This window comes from Aricia agestis, chromosome 5, assembly GCF_905147365.1.
Source record: "Aricia agestis chromosome 5, ilAriAges1.1, whole genome shotgun sequence".
Lineage (NCBI taxonomy): Eukaryota > Metazoa > Arthropoda > Insecta > Lepidoptera > Lycaenidae > Aricia > Aricia agestis.
In genome coordinates, this window is record NC_056410.1 from 7,622,959 (window position 1) to 7,650,927 (window position 27,969).

At 35.5% G+C, this 27,969-nt stretch overlaps 2 protein-coding genes across 5 annotated transcripts in view; both read left to right on the forward strand.

The window, feature by feature from the left end:
• The first annotated feature begins 3,918 nt into the window (after nucleotides 1-3,918).
• LOC121727072 (myrosinase 1-like) lies at nucleotides 3,919-9,450 on the forward strand. The gene is made up of 6 exons (XM_042114748.1): nucleotides 3,919-3,977; nucleotides 5,174-5,283; nucleotides 6,760-7,436; nucleotides 7,566-7,871; nucleotides 8,612-8,850; nucleotides 9,318-9,450. The coding sequence occupies exons 1-6, from the start codon at nucleotides 3,919-3,921 to the stop codon at nucleotides 9,448-9,450; spliced, it is 1,524 nt and encodes a 507-aa protein (XP_041970682.1).
• Nucleotides 9,451-11,881: 2,431 nt separating this feature from the next.
• The window catches only part of LOC121727013, a 57,344-nt gene continuing 41,256 nt past the window's right edge, over nucleotides 11,882-27,969 (forward strand). For all 4 annotated transcript variants that reach the window (XM_042114683.1, XM_042114681.1, XM_042114682.1 and 1 more), the window contains exon 1: nucleotides 11,882-12,057. The gene's annotated coding sequence lies outside the window, so the exon portion shown is untranslated. The remainder of the gene's footprint in view (nucleotides 12,058-27,969) is intronic.

A 27,969-nucleotide genomic window follows, 5' to 3' on the forward strand; every position in this document is an offset into this window, starting at 1 on the left:
ATAAAATATAGTACGTACAGTCACGTGCAGTGCGCCTTTAAAATTTAATTTAACAGTTGATAACGCGACAGTCCTTTCTACGCCTCTTAAATATTGACGAGTAACTTGTATGATCTTTCTGCAGGAAGCTCCCCTTTTGCTGAAAAAAATATGTGTAATATTATTGTTCTACAAAAAAAACTAACATAAAATGTAAGTAGGTATACTATATAGCTGTTAAAGTAAAGTTCATAGGTTTCTTTTTATTTAGTTCGCAGCAAATTAATAATTTATTTCCTATATCTTGATAAACATTAAACGGTAATTATGCAGGAGAACTACGAGTAGAAATTGTTTATTAAAAAAAATATAGGTCAATTTAAAGTAGCCAGTGCCATGGACAAACACAATGGTCCACTGCAGGTCACGCCATTGCACGCTTATTACCCTGTATACTGTATACACAATGGCGATAGCTTGTAGTGAGCCAGAATGGGCCATTGTGAAGTGGTACCTTAGTAAGATAAGATACGTTTTGTCTCGGGGAAGGAGATGAGACAGTTAAAACAATATGAATTTCTTTGAAAACAAAGAAGTGGTTTTCTTTAGTAGTACCGGTTTTCTGTAGTAGTATTTAGTTTGTTAAATATATATTTTTTAAAATAGATCGGCTAGGTAAAAAGTTATTGTCAGATACGCATCATCATCAGCCTATTGCCGTCCACTGTTGAACATAGGCCTGCCCCAAAGAGCGCCAACCATCACAATCTTGGGCAGCCCTCATTTTTCCGCTGCCATCCATTTTCTTCAAATTGTCGGTCCAGCCTGCTGCAGGACGTCGTAGGCTATACTACGTTTGCCTAAGCGTGATCTCTACTCTAACACTTGTCTGCTCCATCTACCATCTTTCCGACTGCAGTCATGACCAGCCTTACCACTTACACTTCAGTGTCCTAATTCTATGAGCGATGTCGGTGACTTTAGTTCTGTGACGAATATTAGGAATTTTATTCCTAGAGGTCATAATATGAAAAATCTTATATAACAAATGCTTGACCCGCTGCTCCTGTCTCCTGTCATGTTCGCATACGTTTAAGATGCCGTAGTAAACATTGCTTAATAAAGTCGCAGCAGTTTGCACCAGTTCACTGCAGAGTTTATGACGTCGTAAAAAGCTCTTAAATCGCAGCTCGTCCCTCGAGTTAGCCCAGTATTTATTAAGTGGGAAGCCTTTAGTAGCCATGTTTTATGTAATTTAAATTGTTGACCGCTATGGTGATAATAATATCTATTAAGTGCTTTAGGTGCTAAAACATTTAGGTGCTAAAACATTAAGGTGATTTCATACGAATTCCTTTGAAATTACAACAGCTATCTTTAGTATCCTTTTAGTCAAAATTGACAAACGACAAGGCGAGTTCATATCAATTAAAACTATCATATTGTCCTTTTCTGGGACCCTTACTATCTATGAAGAATGAAGATACTAATAGAGATACCGTCGTCAAAGGCAGATATTACACGTATCAATATTATCACGATTCCGTGATAATATTGATGGTGTAATAGGTCGAACCGCAGTATCACAGTGCACTTGTGAATCGCGTGATACTAGAATCATGATATTATTGATGCGTGTAATACCTGCCAAAGAGATATAAATTATATTATTGTTATTTTATAAAATATATAAATAACTACCTCAAAAATAAAATCAGCAAAGGTCAAGGAATTTGAATAAACGGAAATGTGATAAAATTAACATGTTTTAGAATGGCCAGACTGACACAAAGATCAAAGGTGTAGATTTTATTACAATATGTTTTTTAGAATCAAGTATTTTTTAAATTGCTAACGTTACACATTTGGCGCCACTACCGTAACTGGCCCAAGTTTGATGTTAAAAGATTAAAATGCCTTGATAAATAACTTTACTAATTATACAAAAAAAAAACAATTAAAAAAACACTGTTACCGTTGGGTTTAAAATACCCCTAAAGTATTGGGCCAACGCATTGAGACAGCGCATTGGGCCTACGTGTAGAGGCCTACTTGGTCTTATGGGCTGAATTCATTTTGATTTATGATAAACTGTGCAGGTGATTAGTAATCAGGAGAAAGTAAGCGTGGACAGCGACTGATTAGTGCAAGTCCTTTAATTTCTCCAAATAATTAATCACCTGCAATAATCACCTGCACTTATCACTAGATAATCAAAGTGAATTCAGACCATAAGACCAAGTAGGCCACTACACGTGAGCCCAATGCGCTGCCTCAATGCGTTGGCTCAATACTTTAGGTGTATTTTAAACTCAACGACAACAGTGTTTTTTAGATTGATTTTTTTGTATAATTAGTAAACTTATTTATCAAGGCATTATTATCTGCACTAGCACTAATCAAAGTGAATCCAGGCCCTAAGGGCCTGTATTCACTGTGATAAGTGCGTTTAGCGATTAGGAAAAATTAAAGGACTTGCACTAATCAGTCGCTGTACAGTGTACACACTTACTTTCTACTTATTACTAATCACCTGCAATAATCACCAGCGCTTATCACTAATCATATTGAATACAGAGTATGGGATGTAAGTCCTAACTTATTGTTAGGACTTACATCCTATACTCTACACGTTGGTCCAATTTATTTATTTATTTATATCAGGCTACATAGGCCCATACAATATATTTTGCATTAATGACTAACATACATACAAACTATATACACTTATTAACTACACTTTATCACGAGTTATCGGTGACGTGACGGGCGCTTCATTCCGGAGTCTCCCCCGGAACCTTCGGTAGACCACATCAGTCGGCCAGAATTTCTCCGATTCAAAGGTCGGTACTCTCACCACAAAGGAACTGAAGTTGACCTTGTGGTGAGACTGCAGACGTTCGACCCTCAAGTGGAGGGATGTCTTCTTACTGGTGTAGTTCACGACGTCTTCAACCTCCATGGACCAGTGCAGGCGAGATACGTACAGGGGCGTCGCGGGGACCTCGCTCCGCAGACGCAGCTCAGGTACATAGGGCGCGGTGCCACGATGGTTGTGGGCGGCGGGCTTCTTCTTCTGGCTCACTGCATTGGCCCAGTGTTGGCCCAAAATCTACATCGGGCAGTAGACTTTGAGGTGGTCTGGCAGTGGGAGACGAGATAAAGGGCTAGCTGTCACTGGCTCTTGGGCCATTATAATAAGAGTTTCAAACTTTCTATTTTTGTCGGATACACACTATACGTACCTACGGTGGGTAAATGGGTGTTAAAAGTAGTGTTCAAAATATTTTTGTGAGTGCAAAATATGCTATTTGCTACTAATATTATAAAGGCGAAAGTTTGTGAGGATGTATGGGTGTTTGTTACTCTTTCACGCAAAAACTACTAAACGGATTTTAATGAAACTTTACAATAATATAGCTTATACATCAGAATAACACATAGGTTACAATTTTAACCGACTTTCAATATAGAGGATGTGTTATGTTCGTTTTTTTATGTTAAACGATTACTCCGCCTTTTGTGAACCGATTTATAGGGTTCCGTTTTTACTCTTTGGGTACGGAACCCTAAAAAATGAAGGTTCCCAATTTCGCTGATAACCCTGCTCTATGAAGTGCAGGGTTTTCAAACCTTTAATTTTAACATTTTTTAACGCCATATTATACCTACTAAAATTTTTAGACGAAACCATATTGTGTAATTGTGGTCTAAATAATAAGTCATAATTATTATTCGAACATCAAATTTTATTTCGAACATAATATAATATTGTGGTAACAATAACACTAAATATGCTTCAAAATAAATATAATAATATTTTGTTTAGAATTATAAAAATATTATCAGTAGTAATATCAATGCGATTTTTTGGAATATAATTTGCATGCATAATATTTGTCTCATTTATAAGGTATTTTGGGCTACAACTTTGTGATAATGTTTAGTAGTGGCAAAAATTGGTTTGTGATGAGGACGTATCAAACGTTGATCGTGTGGTTAGTATCAAATAATTTTATTTGAAACAAGCAAGTGAAGTTTGTGTGTGGACTGTGTGCGTTTTGCTCTTTACAGTTTTCACTAAACTGCTCCACAGGTTAATTTTTTTGCAAATTAGCTATTGAACATTCTAAATGTAAAAGTTTAACCCATCAATCCCCAAGCGGCACCCGGCTGTCGGATAACAATTGAAAATCTTTTGTGTCTGCGATTCCCACGATCGAGGTACAAGCACAGCGAAAAGAACCTTGTTTATTACCTATATTTGTATAATTCTTTACTTTTGAGTGATAAAAAAACTATTTTACTAGTTTTTATGGTTCCTTAGTCAACAAGGAATCCTTATAGTTTTGGTCTGTCCGTCTGTCTGTACGCGGTTTTGCTCACAGACTATAAGGTGGGATTTCACCAGACACACTTAAAATACTTCATTTTATAAAACTAAGTTTTCATTGAACGCGTTCACACCCAAAGAATTCCATTTAAACAGAAGTCTTTGTTCACACCATGTTTACACGATGACGTAAATCTCGTTCTGTTTCAAATGGATTTCACAAACTTCTTTTGATTGCGATTAATAAATCTAAGTTTACGTGACATCACGCGATTATTTTACATGTTTTCATCATTTTGAAGCCTTGTCACGTTAAATTAACAACAAAATAGCAATAGCAAACAACAAAACTTTGGGCGTTCAGAAGATAAAACTCGGATTTGCTGTTAACGGGTTCAGTTTTTGTTGATGAATTAATGCAATTCGATGTTATATAATATAATCGCGTGTATACGTTTTGAATCGGTTCAGTGTGTATTGAACGCGTTTCATTTCTTTGGTGAAATCGCCCCTTAGACCTACAAAGCTGTAATTTGGCATGAATTCACATATTAATAAGGGCGACAAAATGGTATATAAAATATTAAAAAATATTTTTTTTTATGGTGGAGGTACCATAAAAAATAAACATATAATATACCCTACACATCAAGAGGGGATGATTTTCCACCACCCCACCGTGTGCGGTATCACTGGATAGGTTTTTAAAAATATTACGAGTATTCACAGATCATTTTCCGCTTAGGGATCCATATTTTGTGAAATATGAAGTTTTAAAGTGGAAAAAATTGTTGAGTCCAGTGTCCCCATGTTGCATTGTTGCATTGTGATTTTTTTTTTCATTGTTAGTTCTTGTTACAGTGTACTGATTGGTCAGATAGCATGTGATCAGGACAGACGAATTCCACGAGACTTTATGCTGGGTTCGGGGCTATCGTCATATCAGTATGAAGGTGCTTGGAACGAAGACGGTAAGAAACAAAGTTACAATATAATTATTATAATTTACTAGCGAGCTTTGTGAGGATTCGTGTCGTTTTTCTGCGTTCGTAAATAATCTTTAAGGCACTTTTCTAATAAATAATATTCTACTATAACCTAAACCTTGAATGACTGATGATAACACAACTACATAATACTATAATTGAATAGTTTAGGCGATAATCATAAAAGTTTATTGTGCGGGGACCGTACATTTTCCGGGACAAAATTAGTATTCCTTGTCCTTTCCTGAGAATCAAAGTATCTCCATACCAAATTCCATCAAAATAGATTGAATAGTTTACGCGCAAATCATAAAAGTAAAATGTGCAGTAACCGTCCATTTTTCCGGGACAAAATGTACCCTATGATCTTTTTCGGGACTCAAAGTATCTTTATCTTACTTAAAGTATCAAGAGACGACCGGTGCCGAAGATCGCTGCATATAAATCAAACGACACTCGAGATCTGTAAAGATAAGAGAGATAAAAGCTCATAGCAAGAAAAGGAGTGGAGATAGATACAAAGTGTAAAGAAAAAATTTGTAGGAAATTTTTTGAGCTTTCATTGCGTACTGCACTTTTTTTCTCTACAACGCACCGTTTTAGCGATATGATCAAAAAACTAAAAATAACGAAACTTGACCCCTCCCCCCACCCTAGGCGATATCGTAATAATATATAGCCTATGTGTTGACCCGACCTCTAAGTAATATCCGTGCAAAATTTGAAGTAAATCCATCCAGTACTTTCTGAGTTTATCCCGGACATACATACAGACAAACTATATTTTTGGCTTCTATATCGATTGTACATCACGTCGCAAGTATTATTTTTCAAAAATTTTCAATGTACAGAATTGACTTTCCTACGATTTTATTATATGTATAGATGTTCAAAAAACCTGTATACTTACATATTATACACTGATTACACTCAAAAAAATTATTAAACGCCATAATTTATTGACTCCCAGGAATACTAACAACGCGTCGCTGTTTATTTTTAAAAGACGCCATCTAGTGGATGCACAGAAATACTATCAACGCTCTCTGCCCCTACCATGCAGCTACTAATAAAAAGTGTCGTTACAACTTTTTCGGTTTAGCGCCCTTTCGCAACGCGCGATAAGGAACTTCGTTCCAAAAATTGTTTAATTTCTCAATAGATTTGAATGATTCAGAACGTCGTTGCTACTGGTGCCTAGTACCGGTTTGGGAACTATCCCGGCGAAAAGAACCGGCGTAAGAAACTTGCACGGTGCCACTTTTTACCAAAAAAGTGGAAAAAATATTCTTTTTAAAATAAAATTTAGTTCTCTGTAAGTTCCCTGTAGGATAATATTATAGTAATGAACAGGACGTAAGTGTTTGAGCTTGAAGGCACTATCTGGTATTTTACGTCCTGCCCGTGGAAATTTTTTCATCTTACAAAACAATATACTAATTCATTTCTATTTCATTCCAGGCCGGGGACCATCTTTCTGGGATGCTGAGCTTCACAATCCAAAACCAAAAGACTTCGTCATCGATAACAGTAACGCAGATTTGGCTGCAGATGGCTACCATCTTTATAAGGAAGATATCCAGCTAGTGAAGGACATGGGCTTGGACTCCCTAAGGTTTTCATTCTCATGGCCGCGAATCTTACCGACCGGATACGCAAATAAAATCAATCAAGCTGGCATCGATTACTACAATGATTTTATCGATGAACTGCTTAAATATAATATAACACCGATCGCAACGATGTACCAAATGGACATGCCTGCCAAGTTACTAGAATACGGCTCTTGGACAAATCCCGCTGTGGTTGATTTCTTTTTGGATTACGTGAAGATACTATACGATAATTTCGGTGATAGAGTCAAGCTGTGGATCACCATCAATGAGCCATTCATCTACTGCTACTACTCATACAGTAACATTGGGTTTCCACCCTTCCTTGACTTATCCGGAGTAGGTGATTACATCTGCATGAAAAACATGCTGATCGCCAATGCTCGTGCGTACCGTTTATATCATAAGCATTACAGAAAACAACAGGGTGGACAAGTAGGACTCATTTTACTTAACAACTGGCATGAGCCTTTGACCAATTCAACGGATGATGTGGAAGCGGCTGATGATTCCAATAAATTTATGGTAAGTACAGTTCCAGAATAAATGCTCATGGTTTCATTTTTTTATATTTTTATTGTCATATTTTAGTGGCAATAATTTAAAGCATTTAACGTTATTTATATCAGCTAATCTCTTTTTCTTAAATTACAGAATGAAATGTTTTTGCACGCAATATTCTCAGAAGTTGGAGGTTATCCGAAAATTGTAAAACAAAAGATAGATGCCAAAAGTGCGGAACAAGGGTTTCCTAGATCTCGTCTCCCGCCCTTATCGGAAAGTGAGATTAAAATGATAAAAGGCACAGCAGACTTCGTGGGCTTGAACTCGTACTTCACTAGCTATGTGTACAGAAACAGGTCGGTTGACGATCTACATCATGTGCCATCCATGCTTAATGATGTTTACATCGGGTTTGATGTAGATCCAGCGGCATTGGATGCGTCGTATCGGTTTAAGGTATTGTATTGTTATAAAATAATGATGGACGTAAGTGCTGTTTTCCATTGCCTCAGCAGAGCTAGATTGCTGCATTAATGTTAGCAGTTCAGTGTCCAGTTATTGCAGGCTACCATTTTTAACACAGAATTTCATTAACCCGCATGTGCTGGTTGATGAAATTCTGTGTGCTGGTTGATGAAAGCATACTCGATATAAATCGTGGGTTCGCGCCAGTAACTACGCGCCAGCTGCACGCGCTACTTTTGTATTAAATCGCGCCAGTCCACACGGCGCGTTGCGTCAGTGCTGCGTCGACGCAGCGCTGCCGTATGACGCATAGCTGCGTCATCGCAGCGTCATTACGAAGCAGTAACGTTAACACCCCTTCCAGATTCGTCTCGGGGGCTGCGCAACGCACACGTGACGGACAACGTGTGCGTTGCGACGACCCAGCAGGAAATAAGGAATATTGTTGATTTATGCTTATATTTGCCAGTGCCACATTTTAGACGGCAACTGTGCATCTACAGAAATATTTGATCGAAAAAAACAACGCAACGGCAGCGCTGCGTCGGAGCAACGCTGACGCAACGCACCGTGTGGATTGGCTCGCCTTAAAACCCTTTTTTTTTTTTTTTTTGCGAACATTTTATTTAAAATCATTTTTTTTATTTACAATTTTATTGTATTAATTGTATTGTTTATATCAATTAATATTTTATCCTTGTCGTACCAAATTAATCTCTCTACATTTTCAGTCAGTTCCGGATAGCGCATATAAGCTTCTCATGAACATTAAGGAGTCGTACAACAATCCCCCTATATACATAACTGAGAACGGGTACACGACTCAAGGAGGACTGGATGATGACGATAGAGTAGAATATATTAATGACTTCCTCAACGCAGTGCTAGATGCCAGAGAAGGTGGCTGTGATGTTCGGGGGTACAATGTTTGGAGCTTCATAGATCTGTTCGAGTGGAAATATGGATATGTGTAAGTTGTTAGTTCCTTTGTAGCTAGAAAAAGTAATTTTTTGTCAATAGCTTTGTCTCTTTTACGCTGGCTAAAACTGGGGCTAAAGGGTGACCCTGCATTACAATGAGCCGTAAGCCTCGTGCTAGCTTTATATCACAGATTACTTTATTATATACTGAAACTCTATAAAGTATACGAAATTTGAAATATAAGGCATCGCAAATGGCATATTACTTAGCGATACCTTAAATCTTATAAAATATATATTTAGCAAATCCCATTTATTTTTGATTTAGAATTTTGACAGTAACATGAACAAAAATAATCTTAGGTTCTGCTTACTGAATTTAACATAACTTTAATTTTACAACAGGCACAATGTCCGTGTTTTTATTTTTTTAGACGAATTAATAGAAATATAATCTCTATGATAGTTGAAAGTGATGTGTTTATATAAAAAAAACACAATTTTAATCAATTTTCAGGAATAAGTATGGGCTATATGAAGTCGATTTCTCGAGTCCAAACCGAACGCGGACTGCAAGAAAATCAGCTCACTACTACAAAAACATAGCGACCACTAGGACCATATCTAAGAAAGTAAAAGAAATAAAGTGAATAAATAAAATATTATATTTAAATAACAACTTACTTTGATTATTTTTCCGACCCAAATATCGACCAATAGAATTGCACCATTCGACGTCACGTGGTACAACCTACATGGTATTATACTGATAATTTTTTGAAAATTTTCTCTGGTAGTTGCTATATATAAAAAACAAATTCTAATTCTATTGGCCGACATTTGGGACGGAAATGCCAGATAATTTTGAAGCTCGTGTGGTATTCGGGGGATTATTTTTCCGTCCCAAATGTCGGCCAATAGAATTAGAATTTGTTTTTTATATATATCAACTACTTACCAGAGAAAATTTTCAAAAAATTATCAGCTCTTGTGGTATTATAAGTGATTATTTATTTACCAATCTTATTAACGACAACAGGTAAAAATGTTTAACCTATAAGGTTTTTTTTTATTATATTTCACACCTGGCAAACGTTTCTTTGCCATATAAAGTATTTCGCCCGTATTATTTTATTGAAGTGACTAAATAAGTATGTCACCATTGCAACGTCCATCGCTATCCCGTCGCATAAACAAATGGTCGCCGTCAGTCTCGAGTTGCAATAATTTACTATTATTTATTCAACAAATGCACTTATCAATATTATAATAAGTACCTAGTAGCCGATTCTCAGACCCTCTGAATATGCATATAAAATTTGGTTAAAATCAGTTAAGCCGTTTCGGAGGAGTACGCGCCCTAACATTGTGATTTGTGACACGAGAATTTTATATATAACATATGAGTTCATTACAATTTACAGCCCTAGTAGACAAGTGGCAAGTGATTATCGTAAACGCTAACAAAATGTATGCGATTTGACATAAGTCATCGCTTCGCTAGCGAATTCTAATGTCAAATCCTTTCGTTTTCCGTCTTCAATTTCCTAATGAGGAGTTTTCATTTGGAATCCGATTCATATACGGAAAACGAATTCGGAAATCGAATTCGGAAAACATGTGTATGCGGCCAGCCTTGTACAATATAATGTGAAGGAATTATTAGTGTCTGTAAGTACTCTGTATACAGCTGCTATGTAGTCGTCTTGTAACGTTATCGAATATTAGTTATGTCCACACTGTGCACTTTCATCTTCAATTTTCGTCATCAACTGTCATATTGGCGCATTCAATAATTGAATGCGTCAAGGAACGCAACGCCAATATTGTCGTTTTTGAAGTTTTGAATACGGTCAGAGGGCATGCGTCGCGGGCATGCCTCACGTTCGCTGTTGACTGCGCTATAACGCATGCCCTTGACGAACAGAAGAAGGCACAATGTGGACAAAGCTAATGTCAAATAATATGTTGAAACTGTTATTATATACAAATACTTTTTAATAACGCAAACACTAATCACTTCACTAGTAACTCATGCTCACTTTTTAAATCCTACAAAATTCGAGAGTCGAGACATATTTTGAAAACTCGCCGACTTTTCAGTTTAATTGTCGCCCAGTTTGAAACAGTATCGGCTAAATTGTCGCAACGGGCATTGGCATTTGGCATGTCAGTTTGGAAGCTCATTTAAAATTTACTGCAAAGTATTGAAACGCTCGGGTTCCGCCTGCGACTGTATTGCGCATGTCTAGGTTACTAGTGATGTGGAAACATTTTGTCGATAAAATATTTTTTTGTTTGAGACATGATTTTTTTCTCATTATGGCACTACAGCTGTATAACCATGGCTAGGTTTGAGAAATGTGTTTACTGTTTATATTGTGTTGCTTGTGCAACGCTTGCAGTGAATATTTAATATTGTAAATAATTTATCCATAGCGAAATGTTATATCCTTTATTAAAAAGCTAGGAATTTCAGTTAAAATAGCTATTTATAACCTTTTAGATGTTCTGCGCGGCTTCGCCGGAAATTCACGGAAACCGTATATTTTTCCGCAAAAAATAGCCTATGTCCCTTAACGTGGTCTATTCTTCATGTGTGCCATGTAACATAAAAATTGCTTCAGTAGTTCTTAAGATAATAAGCAACTTCAAATAATATCCCCGTTTTTTCATCATTTTCCTCTATTTCTTCGCTCCTATTAGTCTTAGCGTGATAAAATATAGCCTATAGCCTTCCTCGATAAATGGGATATCGCCTGTCTAACACTGAAATAAGTATTGAAATCGGATCAGTTATAGTTCCTGAGATTAGTGTGTTCAAACAAACAAAGAAAATATTCCGCTTTATGATATTAAATAGTATAGAATGACTGTCTATCTGAATTCCAAAACAATAAACCTTTATATCATTAAGTGGAGAACGGAGGACAACGAGATTATTATAATATTATAAGTGAATTTTTTTATGCTTTCCGTTAATGTATCTTGTGAAAACAATAATAAGCATTATTAATTTATTTAATATTATTATAATCGTTGCACATCCCTAGCTATAGGTTCCCTCAGTCGGCGGCCAAAGCTCAGCGGCCGCGCCCGGGTTCCGTTCCCGACAAAACAATTGAGACTTCTGTGGAAGTGTTACTGGTATCGGTGCGAGGGATTCTAACACATGTGGCCAAAGTACATAAGGTTCGATATAGCGTGGCACAAGCCTGGGTAGTCTGACGAAGCTCCTTGTGCGACGGAATGATAGGGTGAGTGGATTTTGTTTTTGTTTATTTCGTATATGGGACAAGTAGCGCGTCCTTACTTCTTTATGCTTTTTTATGACCAACATTCTCAATTGCTTTTCCCAATTAGATGAAGGACCGTAAATATCTGTAAGATTTATGTTAGGTAATAAAATATGTAGAAATAGCCGTCCCTATTTTAAGAAATTGTGTCTTTGTTTCCATACTAATGAGTATACAATATATTAATAATATTAGTATTATATATTATACAGGTTATTTTTGTTTTAAAACTGATTACAATATTTTATTTCTGAGCCTATACTTCGATAATATATCGATTTGTGAAGATTTCTCATAGGAATATCTGTTAAAATTTCAATTTATATAGATTCGGATATTTTTTTATAGATGCCTATCTAACATAATAATACGTCATAATATTATTATGTTATAATATGAGAACAATTCTTGCTTTTTAATCGATGTACGAAGAATGAAAATAATTCGCTTCAAGAAAGCTATTTTAGTACCTACTAATTTAAATGACTTTAGTTTTAAGTTTCTGGCGCATCCTAGTAAAAACGAGTAGACATTTTATTTCAACTGCTTAGCGCTACATTTTATACATTTTTAGGCAAACAAAAAAGATGTTTGGTAATATAACAATGCCTTCAAAATTCCGGTATCACAGTAAAATACAAAATTTCATTAAAAAAACATAAATGAAGAACAAACAATAACGAAAAAGACCTAACACCAAGTCTAAAGGAACTCTACAATATTCTTGATTAAGCCACCAGCAATAAAAGATAAGAGAGTAATTACTTAACTGACTATTGTTATCTAGACTACAACGTAATAGAAAAAATATTTGAAATTATGAGGGTAAAGACTAGCATTTTGCGTAATTACTTTCTTTAACACACTTTAATATTTTACTATTGTTATGGTCAGTATTATATGTTTTATTGATAGCCACTTGCGCTATTCGGGGCTATCAGAAAATATTCGTAATTCAAACCTATGCCAACTTTTTTCTTAAAAAAGAAGACCAAAAAAGCAGTATTTACTCTACGATTGTCTTCGTTCCCCTGACTAATTCCTTCCCTTTCCTCCTTTGGCTGGCGGTAAAACTGTCAAACTTAATATTCCACCAAAAACGTGAATTTGCTTATGCTATGACAGTTTATTCATCTTTTGTTTGTACTCAATCTGTGCAGAGTCATTATAAGTTATACGTGGGAGAGCCATGCTTCGGCCGGCTCGACCGGATAAATACCACGTTCTCACAGAAAACCGGCGTGAAACAGCGCTTGCGCTGTGTTTCGCCGAGTGAGTGAGTTTACCGGAGGCCCAATCCCCTAACCCCTACCCTATTCCCTTCCCTACCCTCAACTATTCCCTTCCCTTCCCTACCCTCCCATCAGGTGACCCGTTTGCTCGTTTGCCCCCTTATTTCATAAAAAAAAAAAAAGTCCTGTAGTCCAAAGGCTATTCGATTCGCAAACGCAAATGAGCAAACGGATCACCTGATGGAAAGCAACTTCCGTCGCCCATGGACACTCGCAGCATCAGAAGAGCTGCAAGTATGTTGCCGGCCTTTTAAGAGGGAATAGGGTAATAAGGGAGGGTAGGGAAGGAAATAGGAGAGGGTAAGGAAGGGAAAAGGGTAGGGGGTTGGGCCTCCGGTAAACTCACACACTCGGCGAAACACAGCGCAAGCTCTGTTTCACGTCGGTTTTCTGAGACTCCGTGGTATTTCTCCGGTCCAGCCAGCCCATTCGTGCCGAAGCATGGCTCTCCCACATCAAACTTTTCCCATTTCTCATGTTACTTTATAATGTTGGGATAAATTGAATTGATGCGTACTCTGTACCTGAATAGGTAAGTATAGTTCTATTGTACGTGGAGTTTGCAAACTGACAGTCGTCCTTATTCACGAGTCGAGTCGAGCAAACATCGCCCCAGAGTTAGTCTCTGGGGCGATGTTTGCTCGACTCTGTTGCCTACATAAGTTATAGGCGGTCTATCTGATACAGATACCTTATAGGATTGACTACATTTTCCCTGTGACTTTGTTCTAGATTCTATTCCAACTCTACTTCTCTACTTTATATATTTATTACTAGGTCATTTATAATAATTATAATTGTACGGACGGGCAAAATGTACCCACGAACAATTATAATGCATATAGGTATTCCGTTAGAAAGCTCTTTTTTGATTGGAATATTTTGTCTTTATGAGAGCCGGCCTCATACCACTGTGGGCAAAAGTTATAGCTAGGATAAATCAATTAAAAATCTTTTATTCGAGATATTATATATCTCGATAAAAAAGGGCTCTATTAAATTATAAGGAAATCCTTATAAATTAGCAGCGATGTGTCGCACAGACCGCTCATAGGTTAGGTTAGGTTAGCTTAGGAAGGTAACCTAACCTAACCCAGGTGCGGTCTGTGTTCCGCGCCGCTGATGTGTACGGAAAGGCAATAGTGTGCATACGCATAATTTACATTGTGGTTTTAACAATTTATATGACAATGAAATAAACGTAGCCCTTTTTGTATCTGGAATAAAGGATTTACATAGATTTTTTAGCCATAACTTTTTTCCCACAGTGATAATATTATGACGCTGGCCCCCACAATAACAAATGATAGCCTAGAAAATAAAAGAGCTTTCTAAACAAATACCTCTGATAGTCATTCCCATACATTTCTGCCCTTCATCTTTGGTTTATGTTTTTTTTCCTTTTTTTGTATATTTTTTCTTTTTATTCTTCACGATAAAACTCTTTTATTGCAAAATAAATAAATATAGAAATTGAAAAGGTGATTAATTTAAAGCGAGTGAGTTGAACCAAAAAGAAGATGGAAACATATTTTCTTTGCCATATTTTATATGAAAAATAGTTTGTAGTATAAACTGGAAAAGGATTTTCGTGAAATTTCAGGCCGCGCCTTGCTAATTGCCATTTGCCTTTCCCAGACAAACCAAGGACAGATGATACAAATAAGACATTTTTTGTCGTACGTACAAAATGATGATAATTTACATAGAGATGTTATATTTTTCGTAGATATGAAGACACTTCATAGCATAAAACAAAATCGCATTTTGCTGTCTGTCCTTAAATATACTTAGATTTTAAAACAACAAATCGATGCGGTTTTTGATAGACAAAGACGTTATTCTAGAGGACGGTTCATAACATGGTTAAAACATATTAAAGTATAATAATATGTATGGCAAAACAACGCCTGCCGGGTTAGCTAGTATATTTAATAATTACTATATGAAACTATTATGAACACTTTTATTCAGCGTCCCAAAAAATACTTCAAATAAATAAAACCGCAGTGACAACACAATGCCAAAGAGTTAACATTTTGTTGTCTATAAAATTTACAATACCATTTATTACACTTTTAAAATTCGGCGTATAATATTGATGTTAATATTTAACTGTCGTCTTTTGAAGTCGGTTAATAAAATGATCACGTTTAGAGTTTTGCAGGGTTGGAATTCTCTCGCGATATCGAACGCTCCAGATACCGGAGTTATTGAAATGTGCGAATCCATCCCGTTTCACCGCTTTATATTGATAGATTTATATAATATCACCTGAGGGCCTAGACAAGCGGCATTTATTATACCTCTTTATATTTTATCTCCTGTTATTATAAAGGTAGCCATTTTACGTTATGATTGATTTATTAATTAGGATCGCTAACTGATCACCCAAGAACTATAAAATAGTTACTAAACTTATATTAAGGATTGCATAATTATGCAAGATACAAACAAAATAGATTTATTATTGGCAGTATATAATATTATGCTTTTTTTGGGTAGATAAATATACGTTACATTCTGAAGAGCTCCATTATGGTAAATCTATATATTAATACGTGAGCCAAAAACTTTGTATCCCTTTTGACGAAAAATGGGGAAACGTAGGTGAATTCAATTTTGCACAGTTATAGTTTATATGGTGAAGGAGTGCATCAAGCTAATATTATTTTGAAATTATGCTTTTATCATAAATTTTTTTAACAAATAAAATATTACACACACTACAACACACACACTAGGAAAAACGACAGATTTTTGAGTGACAAGCCTATACATACGAATTATACTCTTTTATTTCTGGTTGAAGTCTGTTGACAACAAGGCGACAAATTGAAAATGGATTATATTTTTTTTATTGAATCTTAGATACTATTAGACAATGCTTACACGGCCAGTCTGAGATCAGCTGAGTCCCAGAGACAAGAGTTGAAAAAAATATGGTAAAGTCAATTTTTTTTACAAAATATAGGTCAAAGTATAGGTAGTAGTCCTAATGTCGTTGAAACTAAGGTCGAATTTCGACCATTGGGCGATCTCTAGTTATTTTAAATGTTTGTTATTCGCGTATAAGTTGTGTGTTATTATGTTAATAAAAATAATTTATAATAATAAAGACTGGAAAATGGAAATTAAGGGTTGCGTATATTCAATACATAAAAACGAAAAAAAAACGATATTTTTACACCTTTTTTTTCATAGCTCCTCTTCGGATAAAGGCCTTCTCTATTTTTTTATTATACAGTTAAAATGTCTCGAAATTAAATAACTCTTTACCTCATAGTAATATTTGCGACAGTTTTCAAAAAACAAAAGAAATACAACCACCGTTTCAACCAAAATAGACTTTTATCGCGCTTTTCACAAAGAGCTCTTGCATTTTCTAGTGTTTACGTTACGTCAAGTGTGTACTCAAAGAAAATATTATTGCCAAATACCGAATACGAATGAAATCTCAAATAATAATCCAACTTTAGGAGTAACTATTTTTGCAGAAGAAAAGAAAAAGGATTATTTTGAGAGCCTCTCAAGTTAAGATTCATTTAGTGGTAACAATGTCATGATAAATAGAAATTGCTACGTAGTTTTCAATTTCATTTTATTTCTACTAGATGTAGAAATAAAATGAAATTGAAAACTAACGTAAATTGCGTGCATAAATAATATTATTATCATCTCTTATCAAGTACGCGCTATCATGTGAATGCTTGTATTACTGAAATTAAATCGGAAGCTTACTATTAATATTTCGTAACTATTAATGTATTTCTATTTTCTTTACAAATATATAAAAAATGTGTGCTTAACTGAAACATAAAACACAAATGAAAAATATCCTCTATAATTTTTATTCCCACTACGTATTACTTTATCTCAAAGCCTCTACGTTAGGTAAGTTCGTGATCTAATGACTTCGTTAATTCAGTCAGACCCGACTCTGAGCTCGTTAAGTAAATTAAATAAAGAACATCCGAATGTAAAAGTTTTGCTTATCTTATCAGGGTATCAGCAAACAGACAGCGTTCGTAACCTAATTATCGTAGTAATTATATACATACCATAATATCATTTTAATCGATTTTGATCCCTTTTGACGTAAAACTTTTACTTCTTACACCAGAACCTTACTTAACAACGGCTCCATAGAGATGTGGAAGTTGCATGAAAATAAATTTAGTAATTTCTGAGATTTTCACGAACATACAAATATAAACTTATTATTATTCTATAAGAAAGTACAAAAGCCAATCATTTTGATATAATATTCTACACATAACGACAGTATTAAGTACCTAATAACTGGCAATAGTAGTTCACATAATACAATAAATGTATAATAAAAATAATAACTAGGTCTTTACAGTTCTAAATATAATATTGTAATAACTAGGTATACTTTCAGTGCCAACCTTGAAGCAGGCTACCGGAAGTGAACTGAGTTCCGGAAGGGTGGGACTTCCTTAGGTCACCTTTTTGGTATCAGTTGCAGTTAGTGACGTTGCAATATTTGAATGTGTTATATGTTGAATCTATTGTATATAGAGTATAGACTATAGAGTATAGACTACGGAGCAGCTGTAGCAGGAGGGACACAAGTGAAAGGCTCAAGAGTGGTTTAAAACCACAGAAATAAATCAAGATAGAACGGCTAAGCGGGTGGAGTACGCGTGTTTCAATCTTGCACAAGTGAGCAAGATTTGTTGAATGTTCATTTAGTCAGCGCGCACGTCTCGACTTTGAAAATTAAGAAAAATGCCTTATTGTGCAATGTCTAATTGTAAAAACAGAAGTACGAAAGTGAATCGGTCAAAAGGAGGTATTTCTTTCCACGGGTAAGTTATTTGTTCTAACTAAATGCAAAGAAAAAATTGACATGATCGATTCCTTAGCAATGCACGCGCGTCGCCGTTCTATCTTGATTTATTTCTGTGTTTAAAACCAACTGTTTATTAAAATCACTTATATTTCTAAGCTCCGTTCACGCACATAATTATCTTCCACAATTACAACTCACACGCGTTAGCATTCACACACTTATGTGCAAAGTAAAAAGTACAAACCCCACAGAAAGTATATTATAATATTCTTATTTTGTAAACTCTAGCATATAATTTAAACAAGAAATAAACCACCGTATTTTCCCGCGTACAAAGAAGATTGTGGAAAGTTCGCTTGCGCCACTTTCGGTTATAAATTGCTAAAATTATGCTCATCTGTCAAATTACAGAAGAGTAGGAGATAATGTTATGTTAAAACAAAAATTTTAGCCCAGACACAAAGTAAAGACGGATTTAAACGGAGGATCCGTTTGTTGATGCAAGCTACTATTATCACACTTTTCATCTTACAAACGGTCTATTCTAATAGCAGCATTTAATGTAACTTAAGCATCGCAATAGCGCAGTGACGTGCGAAGTGTATCTACGTTTGGCCTGGTGCCAAGTGGCCGGTACACTGCGAAACCAGGCCAGACTTGAGACACGGTCACAATTACCGTACCTAATATGGCAACACGCTATAATAATGCTAATTACGATTACTTGGAAACGCTTTCGTCTTTTTCATTATACTGCGCTTTAAAGTTAATTATCACTACCATAATGCTTAACTCGGGTTCTACAATGGCCACTCAACGTTAATTCATAATTATTATTATCATTCTGTTTAATTTACTAAAATAGCCATTAGCCACACGTCTAAAATTGGAATCCACTGAAATGTCGAATAGGTGAATTGAAGATAGAGAAATCTTCATAGAATGACCACTTTCATAGCAACGTTTTAATTTTTAGGGTTCCATACCCAAATGGTAAAAACGGGACCCTATTACTGAGACTTCGATGTTTGTTCGTCTGTCCGTCTGTCTCCAGGCTCTACCTCGAAAACCGCTATGGCTAGAATTCTGAAATTTTCATAGATTGTGTAGATCTGTTGCCGCTATAACAACAAATACTAAAAACAAAATAAAATTAATATTTAAGGGTGGCTCTCATACAACAAACGTGATAGTTTTTATTATTCGTAGGCTCTATATCAATAATGACAACAGGTGGGTACTTGATTTTTTCTCAAAATCCTTAATTATATGTGTACTTTAATATTTAATAATAAAAATAAAATAAAAAATTAAAGGGGGCTCCCATACAAACAACAATTTTTGGCCTAATTTTGGTCTATAATGGTACGGAACCCTACGTGCGCGAGTCCGACTCGCATTTGGCCGATTATTTGTATTTACTCAAAGTGGCCTTTTTAAGTCTGCTGGTTTTAGTGATGATTGCTGGTTTCCTATAGCTGGTAACTTTTGAATAGTGATTAGTCTTAAAGGTACATTTAACTGATCGTAATACCAAACAATAAAAATATTTTCCAAGCTTCATGGTTTTTTTTTCTTTTTGTCATAAGTTTTGGGTACAAAAAATATGTTTACACAACAATATGCTTCGATACATAATATTATATCTGATTCAAACTCTACCATAGTTTGTGAACTAAAAGCATTTTCGTGTATTGTGGTTTTTCCGTAAACATACACGTTTGTACATCTTTACCAGTTTGTAACTGGTAAACTATTTCCTAGGTTTTTCGTAGTCCATGGAGTTTACTATAACAAAACATAATATTATTGTTACTTTTTCAGTATTTCAGACTTAGATAATATTACTTTTGTTGATTATAATATAATCGTTATCAGTTTGTAACTGGTAAACTATTTTCTAAGTTTTCCGTAGTCTAAGGAGTATTATCGTAACAAAACATAATAATTTTGTTGTTACTTCAGTATTTCAGCCTTAGATGATATCATTATTGTTGTTTTTATCTAATAACCACATAGAGAGTAAACAAAGATCAAAATCGGTTACGAGTCCTAAAACATGCAAAGTGGAAACAATTTCCAATATGAAGTATGAATTATTCATTTAAAAAAAATATTTTTTACAACGAAAGTGTCTTTGAATTTTGGCGCCAATTTTGTGACACGTGACTTGGCAAAATGCTATAATTTTTATACCAGGCGACGAAGTCTCGCAGTCTTATCAGCACGAAGGAGTTGTCTGCAAAGCTTGATAAATATATTCACGACTTCTTTGTCATCCATCACCAGTGCCCTAAATAAATTCGCATGTTTATAATTGCTTACATAATAAAACTTACAAATTTTTTTCGAGCTATGTATTATTTTTTATTTAAGGGAACTTTAGTCACATTAAGTCAAAATAAATTAAAATCTCGATGCTTTCCATGAATTCGTACGTAAAAACTAAAATTCTGATACCCGTAGCATAGATGAGGTATTATTTGACACAAAATTTTGGCAAAAACCAATTATTCTTCAGTTCAGTTACAAAGCCTGCTAATTATTCGATTTCAATCATAAGACGAGGATTACACGCGAAGCAGATTCTTTATTGGATATCTCCTACTCCTCCGACATTTCTTCTGATTAATTTCGTTGCGGGTCGCAATATAGATTTAGCTTGTCCCTCGGGCATCCCTGAAATCGTATCAAAGGGTTGTCATCGTGGTTGTTTGCCACTGTAATTGATCCTGGTGACACAGGATTTGCACAGTCAGGTCGAGCTCAGGCAGAAGTGGCCCTTGAATATAAGGGATTATATGGAACGAGTCATTCAGGACCATCAGTCAATGTTATATGATTAGTCTGCCGTTTTTCCGTCCTTTTGAGAAAAATGATGCACTAAAATGACACAAGAGTGAGATCCAAGAGGGTACAAATGTACGAACTACGAAGTAATTGTATTATACTGATGGACCAACTATCGCGAAAGAAACAATGACTAGATTTAAGAGTGCAAGCAACCAATTATCATTATGGCTTACAGAAAACACATTAAGCTTTGGTTTGGCATAAGCTGTTGTCATCATGCCAAATAGCTTGAGCCTGGTTTAACTACTATCCGTCATGTTAATGTGTTTGGACTGAATTCCTAATATCGGAAATTTAAACGGTTTTTAACGTAAAAATTAAGGATTTATAGTTTTTAATTGCTTTAAAGTTGAAACTAAATTCTAGTAGCAAATGTATCGTACAAATGCCTACACATTGATATAAAATACTAGCTGTCCCGGCAAACGTTTCTTTGCCATATAAAGTATTAGCTCTTGCCCGCGACTTCGTCAACGTGGACTTTAGTTTTAATAGTTGTTCCCGTACATCGATTGAATCGTTTACGCGCAAATCAGAAAAGTATATTGTGTGGGAACTGAACATTTTCCCGGGACAAAAAACATTCCTTGTCCCAGATTCAAATTAGTATCTTCAATCTCCATGCCAAATTTCATCAAAATAGATTAAAATAGTTTAGGCGATAATCATAAAAGTTTATTGTGCGGGAACCGTACATTTTCTGGGACAAAATTAGTATTCCTTGTCCTTTCCCGAGACTCAAAGTATCTCCATACCAAATTCCATCAAAATAGATTGAATAGTTTACGCGCAAATCATAAAAGTATATTGTGCAGTAACCGTACATTTTTCCGGAATAAAATGTATCCTATGTTCTTTTTCGGGACTTAAAGTATATTTATACCAAATTTCAGCAAAATGGGTCCAGCCATTTACGCGTGATGACGTGACCGCGCAGTTTCGCCCGCGTCAATTAGATATTTCACAGACAAATTAGTCCACAAAAAATAGCCTATGATCCTTCACGTGGTCTACTTACTTACTTACAGATAAGTCTGTGAAAAATAACAGAAAAATTGCTCCAGTAGTTCGTGAGATGAGCCCTTTCAAATAATTTCCCCCGTTTTTTTCACATTTTTCTATTTCTTCGCTCCTATTAGTTTTAGCGTGATAAAATATAGCCTATAGCCTTCCTCGATAAATGGGCTATCTAACACTTAAAGAATTTTTCAAATCGGACCAGTACTTCCTGAGATTAGCGCGTTCATATAAGCCCTTTCAAATAATTTCCCCCGTTTTTACCACATTTTCCTCTATTTTTTCGCTCCTATTAGTCTTAGCGTGATAAAATGTAACTTATTGTCTTTCTCAATAACTGAGCTATCTAACACTGAAATAATTTTTCAAATCGGACCAAAACTTCCCGAGATTAGCGCGTCCAAATAAGCTCTTTCAAATAATTTTACCCCGTTTTTTCTACATTTTCCTCTATTTCCTCGCTCCTATTAGTCTTAGCGTGATAAAATATAGCCTATAGCCTTCCTCGATAAATGGACTATCTAACACTGAAAGAATTTTTCAAATCAGATGAGTAGTTCCTGAGATTAGCGCGTTCAAACAAACAAACTAACAAATTCTTCCGCTTTATAATATTATTAGTATAGATTTCGCCCATATTATTTTATTGAAGTAACTAAATAAGTATGTCACCATGGCAACGTCCATCGCTATCCCGTCGCACAAACAATGGTCGCCGTCAGTCTCGAGTTGTAATAATTTACTATTATTTATTAAACAAATGCACTTATCAATATAAAAAGTACCTACCCAGAAACCGATTCTCAGACCTACAGAATATGCATATAAAATTTGGTAAAAATCAGTAAACCCTTTTCGGAAGAGTACGATGGCTAACATTGTGACACGAGAATTTTATATATAAGATGTACTCGTAGCTATAATATCCTATTGTATCGCAATTTGCATTTCTATAATAATAATATGCATATTTTTAATAATAAGGTCACGAAATTTTAGTTCTTAAATTTATTATTTCTAAATTCTATAGTATAAGTCCTAGTTAGAGAGGTATATCGTAGATATTATGCCCACTACATTGATATAAATGTAGGTATATAAAACTTGTATCGTATCGCAATTTGCATTTAGATATTGAGAGTACAAAGGGTGTAATAAAGTGATAGTATTTTAGGTTATGTAAGTGCCCCATGTGTAGAATTTACTGTGAAAGTAGCAACGCTGAAAGTGTAAATTTTCGTCGATTTGTTTAGGCAAGTACCCCAGTTTTACAAATTATCCAAAAAAAAGTTACCTTTTCCATGCTGCTATTTCCACAGTAAAGTCTATTATATATTACAGGGACTTAGGGTTGATTCAGACTGCAACGCGACGCATAGATGCATTTCTAAATTACTATGGATTTGACAGATTCGCAAGACGTCTGACGCAATTGAAATCTGTCGAATCCATTCAAAATAATGGGTGTCTCAAAAGTAAGTTCACATTTGCTTATCTTATTACGCGAAAGCAACTATTCTGAGGGGCGCGGGGGGTATGTCAGTCGGTAGTCTGGCTCTTGGGAATTTAGTCGCTATGGAGCGTTTCTCTGGTGCGGACCGTGCGTTGTGCGTACGTGAGTTTTACAAAAACGGTAATTCGGCGACTGTAGCGCGTAGAAAATTCTGCAGTATTCGACATATTCGTCACTTAAATGATGCGCCTAGCACTCGACTCATTGCAAAATGGGTTGAGAAGTTTGAAGAGACTGGGTCAACTCTGGAGAAACCAAAATCTGGGCGGCCAAGAACATCAAGAACAGCCGAAAACGTGGACAGTGTTACTCAGTCTATTCGAGATGATCCAAACCTCTCGATTCGGAAGCGTGCTGTTGCTTTAAATGTGCACAGATCTTCATTATGCCGCATTTTACACAAAGATTTAAAGCTGCACCCGTACAAAATTCAGTTAGTGCAAGAACTGAAGCCTCAAGATGCTGGTCAGAGGCTTGCCTTTGTAAATCAGATGATTGAGCGCTTTCCAACGTTCACCAACATCTTGTTTTCCGATGAAGCCCATTTTCACCTGAATGGGCATGTAAACAAGCAAAATTGTCGTTACTGGAGTGCAACCAACCCAAAATAAACCGACTTCCCTGGCACAATTAAAAGAAAATATCCGTCATGAAATGGCAGCCATCAGGGAGACTACCTGCCGAGCTGTCATAGGCAATTTTAGTGCCCGACTAAATGAATGCCGAGAGCGCAACGGTTTACATTTGGACGATGTTATTTTTAAAAAATGAATTCCCAAACAGTGTACTTCAATATAAAATAAACATTTTTTCAATAAAGCTAAGACTTTTCTTTAAAAAAAAGATTTAAATGTGAACTTTCTTTTGAGACACCTTGTATATAGAAATGCATCTACGCGTCGCGTTGCGGTCTGAATTGACCCTTAGCTTATAATGTTAATGTGGTTTTCAATTTAATTGAAAATGTCAAAAGCATCTGTAGTATTTTCAGCGTTCATTGCTTTGTATAAAATATTTGGTGAAATTATTAATGGCCTATTGTGTTTGTGGAAATGCCGGGTTAATTCCAATCTAGCGCTGGATTGATACTGGAATTTACTTAAATGGACTAAATTGCATTCCAGTTCATTTCAGTGGCTGAACTGGAATAATGTCGACGTAGGAGAGCCATGCTTCGGCACGAATGGGCCGGCTCGACCGGAGAAATACCACGTTCTCACAGAAAACCGGCGTGACACAGCGCTTGCGCTGTGTTTCGCCGAGTGAGTGAGTGTAACGGAGGCCCAATCCCCTACCCTATTCCCTTCCCTTTCCTCCCCTATTCCCTTCCCTTCCCATCCCTACCGTCCCCTATTCCCTCTTAAAAGGCCGGCAACGCACCTGCAGCTCTTCTGATGCTGCGAGTGTTCATGGGCGATGGAAGTTGCATTCCATCAGTTGACCCGTTTGCTCGTTTGCCCTCTTATTTCATTAAAAAAATGCTTTGAAATGTCATGGATCACTGGATTGGAATAATTTAAACCCGCTATGACTATAATTGTAGATTTAAGCGCAATTTCAATACCTCCTTTTTATATTTTTTACTGTAAACTTATAATTAAAATAATTTTTACTTTTTACATCATAATTATTATATGTGGCATTAGCATTACGTGACTAAAGGTTAAGGACGTTTAAAGTGTGCTTTTTGTTACAATCATATTTTTTGTTTTCGTCTAGACTCGTGAGCATGATATTATGAGAAATTTATTAAGTCCTAACTGCTTTTTTCAATAAAAAATTTAAACAATTTTGTTAATATGGTTGATTTTTAACAAAATCTTTTAAACTTCGTATATCAATGCAGAGCTTAACATTAAAATTTACAATTATGTAAGTTTGAACCTGTATAAAAAAACAATCTATCTTCCTTCATAATATCTTATATATAAAATTCTCGTGTCACAATGTTAGGCCGCGTACTCCTCTGAAACGGCTTTACTGATTTTAACCAAGTTTTATAATATGCATATTCAGTGGGTCTGAGAATCGGCTACTGGGTACTTTTTATATTGATAAGTGCATTTGTTGAATAAATAATAGTAAATTATTATAACTCGAGACGGACGCCGACCATTGTTTGTGCGACGGGATAGCGATGGACGTTGCCATGGTGACATACTTATTTAGTCACTTCAATAAAATAAAATGGGCGAAATACTTTATATGGCAAAGAAACGTTTGCCGGGACAGCTAGTAATGTATAAAGTATAATTATAATATTTTTTTTTTTTTGCAACGAAGAATTCAATTAGGAAACCTCTTTTAGTATAAAAATTTATGAATTAATGAATGAATCAATAAGACCCTATTTCGCCTAGAGGTAAGGGTAGGTATAAAATATTCAATCCCTACAGCTATATAAATTTACACCCGAAAGCATTTATTCCTTCTCACGTATGGACATTACAGAACTCCCCAGAATCTGTAATGTGCAAAAATGGTTTCTGTCGATCACGTTCCTTTATAGAATCTGTTTTACCCTGTGAGATATAATAATAATAATATGTTACAGCGATTTTTCTCGAATTAGTTTCTATTTTCATAATATATTCAAAAATAATAAAAATAACGCGTTAATGGTGTTATTAAAGTCCGTGAGAGACAGTGTGTGATGAGAGACAGACTCACACAATTAAATGCGAAAGTGTGGTGTCCGTTTGTATTGCCGCTGCTAAACTATTGGATGTTTTTTTCTGGATATTTTATTTGGATTTGAGACTCGGGAAAGGAGAAAGGATTGTTTTAATTAACCTTTTCTGCATAGCAAAATCTCGGGCAACGTTATGAAATTTTGTGAAATTTAGGAAATCCCAACAATCATTATATTTTGTCCCGAGACTGTACATAATATCATAATGTAAAATCTAAATGCCTGAAAAATAGATTGCGTCGTCAGTCTGGATTTTATACTGCCATAATGTACGGTTCCGTGCAAATCGCGTGCAGACATTAGTGGTATCGATTGACATAACCGCAGCTGGGAGTCATTGGTCGGAAACCTGCACGACACCTGACGCCTCGCGCAATCGATGTCACATCACTTTTTAGAGTTAATTCAGACTGCAACGCGACGAGGCGAGGCGTCAAATCCATATAAATTTAGAAATGCATCTACGCGTCGCTTTGCGGTCTGAACTCTGAACCAAACCTTAGGGTCAATTCAGAGCGCAACGGACGCGTAGATGCATTTCTAAATTTGTACTGAATTGACAGATTTCGTGAGCGTGAGATGCACGTGCAAAATAAATATGCACCTACGCGTCACGTTGCGGTCTGAATTGACCCTTAGTGTCTAAAGACACTCGACCGAAATTACGCGGCGTAAATTCCGCATGATTACGTCCGCGATGTCAAACGCATACAAAATACGGACGGAACGCGACGGAATAGTGTGTCATCGGTAATTTAAAATACATTGCGGGCGTAATCATGCGGAATTTCCGCCGCGTAAATTCGGCCTAGTGTGTTTAGACACTAACAGTCATCATCATCATCATCACCAGTATGTGTAATGTTTGTAAGAAGGCAATGTATCATGAGCAAATATTATAATTTAAAAAAGTTTACTTTTCTCCAGTATAAAACGTGTGAAAATCTTATTATATTTTTATTCAAAGTAATTTATCATTTCCTGACATGAACTAGTAATATGCATAGTATTTACTAAACTTCACAGGATAGAATTATAAATTTATATACTATTTAACTATATGATATTAACCAAACAACGATATTTAATAACAATTTGTGCAGCAACTCTTAAAATGAAAGAGAGAAGAGAGCATGAATTTTAATATTATATGTCTTACCTTATTATTTTCTTGCACCCATTTCGGATCTACTGATAAAGGCTTTGCAGCAAAAAGCTTAATAACAGTATTGCATTATAAAACCTTCAAGGAAAATGTAATGTAATACATTTTTAATATTGGATGAAACAATTGTACCATGGAAAGCATTCAAAGAGAATTCTGTATTCAGCAACGGTATTTCAATTTTATATTGCCTGTCGTATGGAAGTATTGGCCGATTTACTTGAAATATGCTGATTCTCTTTATGATAAATTTGGTTATTATGTTTTTTACAAGACCTACTTTTGTTTTCAACTAAAAATATATTTTTGCAATTTAAGGAAGATTTTATTCATTCACTAGAGCATTATTTTGTTATTTTTAAAATAAATTTCGTAACCACAACGTTAATGAAAAGTAAATATTATAATTTTGTTAAGCGTGCTTTATAAAACATTTTCAATCACCAATGAAAATACTTCTTAATAAATTAAATGGTCAACACATCCTAGTAGCTTTGTCCACATTATGTCTTTTCCTGTTCG

What these genes read in the sequence shown, in the direction of transcription:
- LOC121727072 (XM_042114748.1), top strand. Translation starts at nt 3,919, where the DNA reads ATGTTTAGTAGTGGCAAAAATTGGTTTGTGATGAGGACGTATCAAACG. An exon ending in ATGATTCCAATAAATTTATG is followed by an intron (nt 7,437 to 7,565) that starts GTAAGTACAGTT and finishes CTTAAATTACAG; the next exon opens with AATGAAATGTTTTTGCACGC. An exon ending in GAGTGGAAATATGGATATGT is followed by an intron (nt 8,851 to 9,317) that starts GTAAGTTGTTAG and finishes ATCAATTTTCAG; the next exon opens with GAATAAGTATGGGCTATATG.